We start from the raw sequence: 13,481 nt of genomic DNA on the forward strand, positions 1-13,481 counted from the left end.
AGAGCTGAAACCCCACTCCTGATGTCCGCACATTCAACTTCCCAGCAGAACTCGCTGGACAGCAATCAGAGGCAGGAAACCCTGACTGGTTGTCCAGCTCCTTCACCCTGTGGGCACTGATCTCAGTGGAAGCCTACTGCCACCCAGCTCCGAGCTAACCCAGCACAAGCCAGGGATCACAGTGGGGACTTTCCTGGTCCAATGGTTCAGTTGCTCACTGGGCTGTCTTGCTTAGACCTGACTGAGCCAGTTGAATACTGGTAATCCCCATAATCCACACATGATCCAATGGCATCTCTACACCAGGAGGCAAGGCGGGGAGAAGCCTACAGTTGGAGCCTGGCCTCCACAAAGGCCTTCTATTTCTAGCTCAACTAGGGTTAGTAAGAAGGACAAGCCTCCGTGCACCTGACTGAGAAGCAAATGAAAGAGGCTCTTTCATATGAAAGAAAACAACTGCTGTACCTCTCTTCAAGTCTCGGCAACATTCATTCCTTAACCATTACAGCTGAGGTCAGACAGGAGACGACACAAGTTTAAATTCACTGTGGTTCTGCCAACTTTATGGTCACAGCAATTGCGCTCATGATAGACATTAGCAGTCGCTTAGCTCGAATGATTTTCCCTCACTTTTTATCGTACACTGTTTATCAGGCACAGTGACTCCTAGTTTCAGATATGACTGGAAAGCCTCCAGGGAGTTATCAAAGTGAAGCAATAGGCTTGCAAAGCTCGAAGAATGAGCTTCAGCAAAGATCTCTCAAGGTTTCTGAAGAACGTTGCCAGTTACTGACTGTGGAGTTACTTGATCCTTCCACCAATGTTGTTTACTGACTTTTTCTCAGTAAAAATTCCTGTATCAAAACTAATGGCTGGCCCACAGCAGGAAAGGTGCCTCCCTTGTGATCACACACATTCCATTCGGATTCCAATGCGAGCACTGGAATGGGGTATTGCTAAATGTGCTGTCTGCTTCTCTGGGCTTGGAGTTTAACATGCCCCCAAAACCAGGCCATTATTGTGTTTTCAGAAATTAAAAGGTCTTCTGTGAAATAATCAGTTTTAACTGCTCACCAAATACGCAATCAAAACCTCAATCTTTTGTTTTATTAAACAGAATTTAGTAGAGAGTGAGTCATGTACTGATTATAAGTTGTCGGAATTTACATCCTTAAAGAACAAGGAGCGAGAAAAGTATTGCACAGATTTGGCCTTCTAAAACTCTCAAGAGCATTCCTTTTGTGGGTGGTAATTTGTCAATGAACATTGATGAACATATTAGATATGATCAAATTTACCATGCAACGAGTATCATCAGCAGTGGGGGATAAACACACAGGGATCATAAGAACAAGAAACCATCTGAAGTATGCAGCGAAACAACAGGCGTAGGCACACCTGGTTGGAACGTGTGACCACGGCAGTCAGGTATTTGTGGCTCGGTGAATAGGGCAGAGCTACAGAGGAGACTACAGTTACCAACTGGATGTCCAACCAATGTCTGCAGGCAGCAGTTGTCAAAAGGTTTCAAAGCCCCAGTTTGGTTCATCTGAAACAGTTCACAACTATCCAATCGAGGGGCCGCAAGGATAGAAGAGGAAATGAAAGTCGGATATTCCCAAACGACAGAGCAGTTGCAGTGATCAGCCTCACCGGCTCACCATTCTCAGCCCCTGACTTGTCTGCCATTCTACAAATTGTATTACATTTGGGTTTTAACTGCAGATACTTTGAAACTGGCCCCAATGCACTCAGACTGTACTGCGCACATCCAGTGCTCCTTACAAAACTAGCCCCCTGCACTGACAGTTACCATCAGACTCTACTGCGCACACCCAGTGGTCAGAGCTGCTTACAAAACTGGGTCCCCTGCACTGGCATTTACCATCAGACTCCACTCCGCACACCTAGTGCTCCTTACAAAAGATACACTTGATGAAAATATCTCTCCGTACCTTCTGGATTTTGGCCGATTTTTCAGTGTGGCCGTCGAGTTCCTTCCTCAGGTTTTCATTCTCCTTCAGTAGCATTTCGACCATTTGCTGGGCGCGGTTTATGAGTGCCACGTGATCGACCGCCACCATCTGCCCGCTGCTTCGAGGGGCCCCAGTGACCATCAATGCCTCCATTTGTGGAGAGGCTGGAGAGGACAGGAGGCTGTGTCTCTGCTGCTGGGCAGGATGCAGTGTGTGAGCTTGAGTCATCCTGAGCAAAAACAATGACACAAAGGGAGCAGGCGTTACGACAGGTTGAGTTCTCTGGAATGTAACCTTGCTCTACAATCATCTGCCTGGTGTCTGCCACAGTCACCTCTGGGCTTTTACATCACCACTGCTTCAGGCAGACAGAAAGCCTCATTTCAAAAGGAAGGTTTGACTGAACGAGAAAACTAAATCACATTCTTTAAATATCAACAACAACATGTATTTATATAGCGCCTTTAACGTAGTGAAACTTCCCAAGGCACTTCACAGGAGTGTTATGTGATAAAAATTTGACACCGAGCCCCATAAGTAGAAATTAACGCAGGTGGCCAAAAGCTTGGTCAAAGAGGTATGTTTTAAGGAGCATCTTGAACAACAACTATCAATACCCCTGTCAATGAAACTCAGTACAATATTTAGGGAGAAACCAGAAGTGGGATTTGTCAAACTGCATGCAAGGTTTACTGAACCAAATGGTGTGCAATTCTACAACCACTGGGAAAATAGAGTAGAACAAAACTCAACAATACAACACACAGTCCTTGTATCACTTATAGATAAATCAGGTTACTCTTAAATCACTAGCAGCAATGAGTTTGCAAAGATTGTTTACCCCAAACTTAAAGCAATTTATTAACAAGTGGAATATGTCCTACAGGCTCTCTCAAAGCTGTAATGCAGTGTTCTCAAGAACAGGACATTCTTTTGTCAGATATTAAGTGAAACGATGGGATCGTACTGTCCCAGACCTTTCAAATCTCCCCCAGTGTGAGTGCAGCTCTATAAAGTCACTTCTCCAGTGATAGAGTATTCAAACAGGCTCATTTAGACAGACTGTGAAAATTCACAGACCCCCAAGTCAAGGTTGCTACATGCAGTTCGGCATGTTGCATTAACTCATCAATCAACTTGACATTTTCGGACCTTGGGTAGTGAGCCAATAAGGTCAAAGAAGGCAAGTTCTTTTCTGTAAATTGATCCAGGTATAAAATACAGCCATTTTGACTTCTCCAGGGAGCTTTAATACTTTAGAGCCAAGCAGTCTGATCATCAGATCACCAGAGGTGGATTACCATCGCAAGCCTATCACCGTCTCTTCAAACCTCCTTATTCATCAGGAATGATGGCGGTACTTCGATGAGAATTTCTGTCCCTTGTACAAGTCGTGCATTCTACTTAATTCTAAGCCGACCTCTCTTTTGTTTCCAAGTTTTGGTTCCTAGATTACTTGTTCTGAAAGCAGTTCCCTCTCTGCTCTGGAGGGATGGCCAGTAAGATTCAGAATCCTGTGCTTTACTCCTGTTGTTATTCTGTCTACCTCAAGTCCCATCGTTGAGAGCATGCAGAAACCAAGCGCAGGCAGCGGAAAGAGCGTGCGGCAAACCAGTCCCACCCACCCTCACCCTCAACGACTATCTGTCCCCCTATGACAGGGACTGTGGTTCCCGTATTGGACTGCTCAGCCACCTAAGGACTAATTTTTAAAGTGGAAGCAAGTCTTCCTCGATTCCAAGGGACTGCCTATGAATGAATATTCTGTCTAAGTCTCTGCACAGTACATCACTGGGGTTGTGGTCTTCCCAGTTGGCATGTGAGGCTTTCCTCAACAATCTCTCAGTACTATCTCCGGCAGACGACAAGAGTGATCACCGACCTACAGAATTATGGGCTTACCAATGTTCTATCGGATCAACAGAACCAATTCATGTAAATAAATGCAAGGAGTGAGCACTCCATGTTTTCCCCCCTGGCTCTCCGCATCACCACAGCAAACCATAACAAGTGGGTTCCTGACTCATAGCCTGACATGCAGGGAGACCGACCCATAGAAGACACATAAAATAAAAGCACTAGTTGTGTTGAAATAGTTTTGCAGTCTCTCTCACTCTGTCTCATTCCTAAAATCTCCCCAGTGTCAACGTCAGCTTCCCGTTGGTGAGCAAGATGTGGATTACACACCTCGCTGGAATGTGACAGGACACACCTTCTTGCTGCTGCTTGTTCCACTATAACAACTCTGTTACTTTACAAATCAGATCGTCACATTTAAAACTCAGCAAGAAAAGATTTTAACATATCTGCAGTATTGACACAACAGTCCTTTAGTGAACGAATAAATGTCTTTAAATCCACAGAGTATGTAAGTAGAAATGCTCTGTGTGGGTAATTTTAATTAGAATAGTTTGTGTATTTAGTAGGATAGAGCTTTGTAAAAGAAGGTTATATGGTAATGAGGTGACCGACAATGGTCTAATATTAATCCCTCATACACAGGACATTCCTCACTCATCTATATTAAACAACAACTTGTATTTATATAGCGCCTTTAACGTAGTGAAACGTTCCAAAATGATACGATAATAATGATATATCAAGCCACATAAGTAGAAATTAGCACAGGTGAACAAAAGCTTGGTCAAAGAGGTTTAAGAAGCGTCTTGAAAGAGGAGAGTTCCAGAGTTTGGGGCCTAGGCAACAGAAGGCACGGCCACCAATGGTTGAGCAATTATAACGAGGGATGCTTAGGAGGGCAGAATTAGAGGAGAGCAGGGGAGGTGTGGGGCTGGAGGATATTATAGAGATAGGGAGGGGCGATCCCACAAAGGATTTGAAACTAAGGATGAGAATTTTGAAATCGTGGCGTTGCTGAACCGGGACCCAATGTCGGTCAGCGAGCACAGGGGTGATAGGTGAGCGGGACTTGGTGCGAGTTAGAACACGGGCTACCGAGTTTTGTATCACCTATAGTTTACGTAGTGTAGAATGTAGGAGGCCAGCCAGGAGTGCGTTGGAATAGTCAAGTCGAGAGGTAACAAAGGTATTGATGAGGGTTTCAGCAGCGGATGAGCTGAGGCAAAGGCGGAGACGGGCGATGTTACGGAGGTGGAAATAGACAGTCTTAAACAAGCAAGATTACTACTTCTTCTTCCCGAGTTTGGTTCCGTTTTTTAAGATGACTTCAAGATAATGAATTGACAATAATAGAGGTCACGAGGGAACCGGGAGTGCTGAACAAACTCCTCAAATAAAATAGTACAACTTCTGACAAGGGCCATGGAGTGCACAATGTAGGTCAGTTAAATCCACCCGCTCGTTCCACACAGGAAACTGCGATTTCCTGTCTGAGGTTATCGGACTTGGACACTATGGGCAGGCAACCAGCTCCACACTACTTCACCTCTTCTGTGCTCGCCCAAACAAGCAATTAATGACCAAAACAATGACGGGCACGGCAGGAAGGGGATTAGCCAAAGGAAAATCATAAGCTGATACTCACATTTTTTGTCAGGGCTGTGCTACACGATTAGTTAAATGGGTCATTCAATGAGCAGGCTACAAATGTGACAGTGTAATGATCCCCTGCCCTTCTAAATCCTCCGGTACCAAAGCTGACAATGGGAATAGATCTTGCAAGCATTAAAATGATGCTATGTAAGTCTCCTGACCTCTGCATAAATGCGTGTTGGCTGAGGCTGGGCAGGGTGGTTAATATCTAGAGTATATATACACTAATATTTAGTGTATGAAAACTGATACTGCCAACCATTCCCAAAACTATCGTTCCTGTGTTGGTGGTTGTTCATTTGTAATCGTTCTACCCCTGAGATCGCCCTCCCCAATCGCTGGTTGTTACAGATAGCTAAAAATGTTCTCAGTTCATTTTTCCTTTCTCTACTTAAGTTCATAGCCAAAAACAAGCTGTTTGGCAAATCAAACACACCAAATTAGGAGGTTCAGCTTCTTCCCTGAGCCCCATGTTATACCCTAGACCCTCCCACACTAAGGCCAACAATTGTGTCTTGCCCTCTATTTCTATGCCCTACTGCTCGAAAGACTTGCATTTATATAGCGCCTTTCACCAGACATCTCAAAGCGCTTTACAGCCAATGAAGTAATTTTGGAGTGTAGTCACTGTTGTAATGTGGGAAACATGGCAGCCAATTTGTGCACAGCAAGCTCCCACACACAGCAATGTGATAATTGACCAGATAATCTGTTTTTTTGTTATTTTGGTTGAAGGATAATTATTGGCCCCAGGACACCAGGGATAACGCCCCTACTCTTCTTCGAAATAGTGCTATGGGATCTTTTACATCCATCTGAAAGGGCAGACGGGGTCTCGGACTAACGTCTCATCCGATAGAGCCAGTGATCTGGGCTGAGCTGATATCCCTTCAGTACTTCACCCGTGGACATTTTTCTGGTGCGAGTCTTAACAGAAGGTGGCCGCAGGCTATTCAACTGTGGAGGCACCACCGTTGAGCCTGATGTGGTCTTACCCATTGCTCATAAACACACACACTCGCCATCACATATCACTGGACAGCGACTAGGAATGGGAGGGCTGGCTGATTCCTTTGGCACCATTCACCTCCCACCACCACCATCCCCACCACCTCCCCTAGCAGCATTGTGGTAATTGCACAGCCATTCCTATCACCCAGATAAGGGCAGCTAATTCAGCACCGATCAGGGATCAAAGCTGGGACCTTCCTGATCTGGAGGAATCAAGGTTAGTGACTGACCCACCACCAGTCAATTTTTGAACTGGGGGCAGAAGGAGTTGAAGAATCCTAGCTGGGTTTGAGTGAGAGATTGTACGGAGCAAATGTTTACCTGGCTGCTGGTACTTGGCTGTAGTAACCGTAGCCATCCGGCACATTCTGCGGGCAGGTGAAGTGTGGCCCGGCGGACTCGGTGTAAAAGTGGGTGTGCTGCTGGGCACGGCTGATGGGCATGGTGGGGGCTGCCGGCTTCACACGGAAGGGGTATTGTGGGGGTGGGCCGCGGGGGTCCATGGAATGACAGTCCAGCTGGTGGTGTGCCGCAGGCAGCGGCTGCTTGTGATGCTTGGACAGCTGGGGGAAGCTTTGTGAGGAGCTCATGGTCACCTGGGTCTTGGCCCCATTCCTCTCCAGGGAGAGCTGCATCAGCCTCTCGCTGAGGGACCGCACATGGCCATGCTTCAGCTCCTTAAGCACCTGATCGTGGAGGCCGGGGTCCGGGTACACTTCACGCGTGGCCGCCTGGCCTTCAGTGCAGCTCTTCTGGTTGGTTGCGGCCACTATATAGGGAGCTGAGCCTCCAGCCTGCTGGTTCCTCTGCACAGCCAGCAGCTGGGAGTGGGCCTTGGCCTCTTCGTAGGAAGGGAGCTCCTCCCCGTTGAACTGGAGCTGGTGCAGGCGGTGCAGCAGGTTCTCCGAATGAGCGTGATCGCCCTGGTGCTCCTGACCCTGCGGCTCCTGCCGTGTGGAGTGCTGCACAATCTGACACTCCTCCTGGGTGAGGCTTTCCAGCGAGGAGCGGGGGCTGCCGGAGCCTCCCCTCATGGCCTGCTGCTGGATGGCCAGCAGTGTTCGGTTGTCGGTGAGGTTGCCATAGCGTAGCTGCTCCTGGATCAGCCGGTGCAGGACCGTACCTGACGAATCTTCTGCTGTCCTCATCGTGGCTCAGTGAGAGGGACGGTCCTAAAGGGACAAAACACAGCAATGAGACACACACACATGGATATAGACATGTTATATAAAACAGTACAGTCATTCAGTAGAAGAGTTAGATATTTCGCAGAATCTTACAGCGCAGGAGGAGGCCATTCGGCCCATCGTGCCTGTGACAGTTCTTCGATCCAATTAGTCCCACTCCCCTGCTCTGTCCCCACAGCACTGTCAATTTTTTCGTTTTCAAGTATTTATCTAATTAACGCTTCGAACCTCTTCGCTGGGAGCATGCAGAAGCCAAGTGCAAACAGCGGAACAACACAAGCACCCCACCCACCCGTTCCTCCGCCTGTGACAGAGACTGTATAAGAACATAAGAAATAGGAGCAGGAGTCGTACGGCCCCTCCAGCCTGCTCCGCCATTTAATACGATCATGGCTGATCCGATCATGGACTCAGCTCCACTTCCCCGCCCGCTCCTCACTGTAGATGCCCCATTGGTCTCATCAGTCACCTGAGAACTCAGGTTACTGTGGAAGCAAGTCCTCCTCGACCCTGGAGGACTGCCTCAGAAGGAGAATTTTTAAAGTTACGGATGAATCTGTGTCAGACAATGCATTCCCGATCGCAACAAAAACACTCTCATCTCTTAGATTCTTTTGCCAATCATCTTAAACCTGTGTCCTGTGGTTACCGACCTTCCTGCCAGTTGAAACAGTTTCTTATTTAATCTCTCCAAACACCTCGTGATTTTGAACATCTCTATTTAATCTCCCTTTAACCTTCTCTGCTCTAAGGAGAACAACCCCAGCTTCTCCAATCTCTGCACATAACTGAAGTCCCCCATTCCCAGTACCATTCTGGCCAATCTCCTCTGTGCCCTCTCCTTGGCCTTGATACCCGGCCCAATTCCATACATTGCCCGGATCATTTTAATTTTGAAACCTACAGCAAACATTGGTAACGTTGCAAAGTTCAAGGTGCCCATTAAGCACTGAGAGAGAGCAGAAATCCCGCAAAGTCTGCATGGTGAAGGGAGTGATTCACTCCTGAGTCCAGGATATTTCCATCGTGCAGTCATTCTCCCAGCCCTGGGGACAACCCACCAACGCTCATTCCCCTCTCATCCATCGGTGCAAATCCTGAACTCTCTTCCAAGAAAATGCCACAGGATGCAATTTAGCGTCACAGTGCGTTCCCCCAGTCTCCCCCAGCCCAGTCCTGCACACATGTACCTCCCTGGGAGCCGTCTCCCTGGAGACAGCACGTCAGGCTGAAATAACAGCCATCCAGGCTCGGGCTAAGTTGTTTTATCATCACCAGATAATGGCATGAATTTGAGGAATGTACGGCATTAAATCGCAAGCATGAAATGACTGGATGGTGAAACAGGGTCTCGGGGAGATTGGCTGGCTGACTGAGCTGATGGGAGGGAGGCTGAGCATTAGTATGAATATCCTGCAGGAAATTCCAGCAATAAATTGTGCAGTGTGAAAGCTCAAAAGAGTGCATTTTTCTACCAAAGTTTCTGCAATTCAAACCAGCTGCATTTTACTTTTGCAGGCAAGGCTGCCTGTTTCATTTTTTAACGCTAGGACCACAGAACAACATGGAATACCACTCGGGAGAGACAGAAGGTGGGCTGCGAATTTTTACATCTCATTCGTTGGGAACCTTCAGGAGGAAGATACACATTTAAACGTTTTATATATATTGTGCTGGTTATCTCAAACAACACACAAAGACTGACCACACAAAGCAAGCACATCACTCCAGGAATTCAGACACTTTGATTTTTGAAAGCTGAGGGAACCCTGGTACAAATGAAAAGTATAAATCACTTAGGAAAACATTCAGAGAATGGCTGGGATACTCGGGACTGAAAAGAGCCGCAGGTCCCCTTTATTCCCGACAGATCCTATAATTTATGTGTGTTTCTGATTTCATTGCGCGTTGATAGCACTGAAGCGATTTCTCCAACCTTGCTGCAGAAATGGCTAAATTCCAAATAACTCCCGTTCCTCACCACCCAAATAGACATTGCTAGAGAAACGAGTCTGCTCCCAAACTACATTTGTAAGGTGGGGGAAAAAAACGACCTGCAGATAGTAACAAACACTAATATGTTCATTGAAAGTGGGGACACATTCCTTCTCAGTTGGGTCCGAATATCCCTGAATGGGGCCACTGATAAAACGCAACAGACTTGTAAAAGGAACTGCATTCCTGAAGATTTCCAAAACAATGGCTTATTCACCTTACCTGCAGCATCCCGGGGCGCAGCGCGCATTCCACAGCAATGTGAGAACACCTCCCATCTCACAAACCCTCAACCTCATAACTTGCCAGCTCAAGTCTCCACACAAGCCCACACCGCAGCTCGCCGAACTCTTTGCATTTTAAATCTATTCTTCGCGTGTCTTGTAGCAAAAAGTTCTAAACGTGCACACAAGAAAGATTTTCTACCCACCAACATCCAATGAAGAGTGTGTGTGCCTTTAGTACTAATAGAGAGGCTAATTATGGAAAAGTCTAATTATTTAATAGGATCCTCATCCCCTCAGTCAGGTTATAATAAATTAAGGTTTATTATTGGGGTTTGTTCTTCTGTAACCCATACTAACATACGGATAACCTGTGAATATTTTATAATCTGTAATCTTTACTAACACACAATTGGTGTTAATATTTTATCATCTGTAATCTTCACAATCAACGTGAATATTTTATAAAATGTAATCTTTACTAACATACAATCAGTGTTAATATGTTATATTCTGTGATCTTTTGTCAGCCGTGGTTCACTAGGTAACACTCTCACCGTTGAGCTTGTGCGTTCATAATCCAGGCTGACACTCCAATGTAGTGCTGAGCGAGCTCTGCACGGTCGGAGAGGCCGTCTTTCGGATGAGACATTAAACCGAGGTCCCGTCTGCTCGCCCAGGTGGACATAAAAGATCCCACGGCACTATTTTGATGAGTTATCCCCATATTCTGGTTAATATTTATCCCTCAATCAACATCACTTAAAACAGATTATCGGGTCATTATCGTTGCTGTTTGTGGGAGCTTGCTGTGCACAAATTGGATGCCGCGTTTCCCACATTACAATAGTGACTACACTCCAAAAGTACTTCATTGGTTGTAAAGCGCTTTGAGACGTCTTGAGGTTGTGAAAGGCGCTATATAAATGCAAGACTTTCTTTACTAACTGTTAATATGGATATTTTATAATCTGTAATCTTTACTAACAGGCAACTAGTGTGACTATTTTATCATCTGTAATCTTTACGTAACACACAGTTAGGATGAATATGTTATAATCTGTAATCTTTACCAGCAGACAATTAATTTGAATATGTTATAATCTTTGCTATCACAGTTAGGCTGCATATTTCATATTCTGTAATCTTTACTAACACACAGTTCGGATGAATGTTATATTCTGTAATCTTTACCAACACACGGAATATTTCCTTCACTTGCTCCATTGTGTTGGTACATTGCTGTGGAGTGACATCATTGAGGGGCAGTGAGAGGAAGCGATCAGCATGTACCCAGGGAAAGGCGAGCTAAAGAGACAGAAGATGAATAAATCGGTGCCACAATCGGTGAAATACAGCTATTGCCATCTGCTGTGATAGTGCGGACCGCTGCTGTTGCAGTCAGGAAATCCCTATCAGAGCCCCGATGAAGTACGCGGGATAACTATAAAAGTTTGAATAATCTTCTCCCGAGTGCAATGTTTAATTCTTGAAAGTAATTCGGCATTGAAAGAATAACGCCGTGTTGAATCCGTGCACTTTGGCCCAAGGCTGAATCTGACAGAGTAATTCACGAGAAATAGGAGACTGACCTGGTCGGAGTTCGGTGCCAGGGAGCGAGCCGTGGTGTGTGTGAAGGCGGCGAGTCAGTGACCGGATTGCGGGTTGCCAGGTCCCCCCGAGCGCTCACACAAGCCCAGAGCCCTTGCTGCCTGTGTGCCTGCCTGGTGTGGAATGGCTGGGTCCCGACGCGCGGCTACACAACGCGATGGAGCAGCGGCAGGAATGCCAGGAATGCGGAGCTGCGTGTTCCTCGGCTTATCAAAGGCGGCCGGGATCCGTGCTCGCTTGGTGCACAGCAAGACTTCACCTGCAGGGGGCACAGCTTCCCAGCCACCACTCAACCCTGCAGGGGAAAACAATATAGACAGGCAACAATAACCTGAACACAGCAGGATATAGCCAGGACTCCGTAACATGGTGGGGACATAACCTTAGAATTAGAGCCAGGCCAGTTTAGGAGTGATATCTGCAAGCATTTCTTCACACAAAGGGCAGTGGGAATCGAGAACTCTCGCCCCACAAAGGCCAGGGACAACTGACAATTTCAAAACGGAGATTGATAAATTTTTATTAGGTGAGGGGATTAAGCGATCTAGAGCAAAGGGGGCTACATGGAGTTGAGGTACAGATTAGACAGCATCAAAGTTAATAGATCAAAGCAATAGACTCGAGGGGCTGAATGGCCTCCTCCTGTTCCACACTCGATCAGCTCCATTGGGCGGGCCACATTGTTCACATGCCAGACATGAGACTCCCAAAGCAAGCGCTCTACTCGGAACTCCTTCATGGCAAACGAGCCAAAGGTGGGCAGAGGAAACGTTACAGGGACACCCTCAAAGCCTCCCTGATAAAGTGCAACATCCCCACTGACACCTGGGAGTCCCTGGCCAAAGACTGCCCTAAGTGGAGGAAGTGCATCTGGGAGGGCGCTGAGCACCTCGAGTCTCATCGCCGAGAGCATGCAGCAAGCAAGCGCAGGCAGCGGAAAGAGCGTGCGGCAAACCTGTCCCACCCACCCCTTCCCTCAATGACTATCTGTCCCACCTGTGACAGGGACTGTGGTTCTCGTATTGGACTGTTCAGCCACCTAAGAACTCATTTTTAAGAGTGGAAGCAAGTCTTCCTCGATTTCGAGGGACTGCCTATGATAATGATGGTGGTGATGAGATGAAGGGGCCGAGTGCAATGTATCCAAGATGACGATACAAAGATAGGTGGGAAAGTAAGCTGTGAGGGGGACATAGAGAGCCTGAAAAGGGATATAGACAGGTTAAGTGAGTGGGCAATAAGGTGGCAGATATAGTATAATGTGGGGAAATGTGAGGTTATTCACTTTTGTAGGAAGAATAGAAAAACAGAATATTTTTTAAATGGTGAGAAGCGATTAAATGTTGGTGTTCAGAGAGATTTAGGTATCCTCGTACAGGAATCTCAGAAAGCTAGCATGCAGGTACAGCAAGCAATAAGAAAGGCAAATAGCATGTTGTCCTTTATTGCAAGGGGGTTGGAGTACAAGAGTAAGGCGGTCGTTCTTCAATTGTACAGGGTCTTGGTGAGACCACACCTGGAGTACTGTGCACAGCTTTGGTCTCCTTATCTGAGGAAGGATATACTTGCCTTGGAGGCGGTGCAACGAAGGTCACTAGACTGATTCCTGGGATGAGAGGGTTGTCCTATGAGGAGAGATTGAGTAGATTGGGCCGATACTCTCTGGAGTTTAGAAGAATGAGAGGTGATATAATTGAAATATACAAGATTCAGAGGGGGATTGACAGGGTAGATACTGAGAGGTTGTTTCTACTGGCTGGAGAGGCGTGAACTAGGGGACATAGTCTCAGGATAATCGTGCATTCAAGGCAGAGATCGATAGATTTTTGGACTCTAGAGGAATCACGAGATATGGTGATAGTGTAGGAAAGTGGAGTTGAGGTAGAAGATCAGCCATAATCTTATCAAAAGGTGGAGCAAGCTCGAGGGGCCGAATGGCCTAATCCTGCTCCTAATTCTTATGT

At 46.6% G+C, this 13,481-nt stretch overlaps 1 protein-coding gene across 2 annotated transcripts in view; it reads right to left on the reverse strand.

The window, feature by feature from the left end:
• The window catches only part of amotl2a (angiomotin like 2a), a 33,883-nt gene extending 22,252 nt beyond the window's left edge, over window positions 1–11,631 (reverse strand). Inside the window, exons 1-3 of one of the 2 annotated variants that reach the window (XM_070883221.1) lie at window positions 11,499–11,631; window positions 6,822–7,672; window positions 1,956–2,205 (exon numbers count right to left, since the gene is read on the reverse strand). In XM_070883221.1, the coding sequence (XP_070739322.1) occupies window positions 1,956–2,205; window positions 6,822–7,648 (1,077 nt within the window). In that variant the 5' untranslated portion in view covers window positions 7,649–7,672; window positions 11,499–11,631. Of the gene's footprint in view, window positions 1–1,955; window positions 2,206–6,821; window positions 7,673–8,591; window positions 8,873–11,498 lie in introns of those variants that run through there. The other variant, XM_070883222.1, reaches the window with a different exon arrangement.
• Window positions 11,632–13,481: the final 1,850 nt, after the last annotated feature.

Source organism: Pristiophorus japonicus, chromosome 6, assembly GCF_044704955.1.
Source record: "Pristiophorus japonicus isolate sPriJap1 chromosome 6, sPriJap1.hap1, whole genome shotgun sequence".
NCBI lineage: Eukaryota > Metazoa > Chordata > Chondrichthyes > Pristiophoridae > Pristiophorus > Pristiophorus japonicus.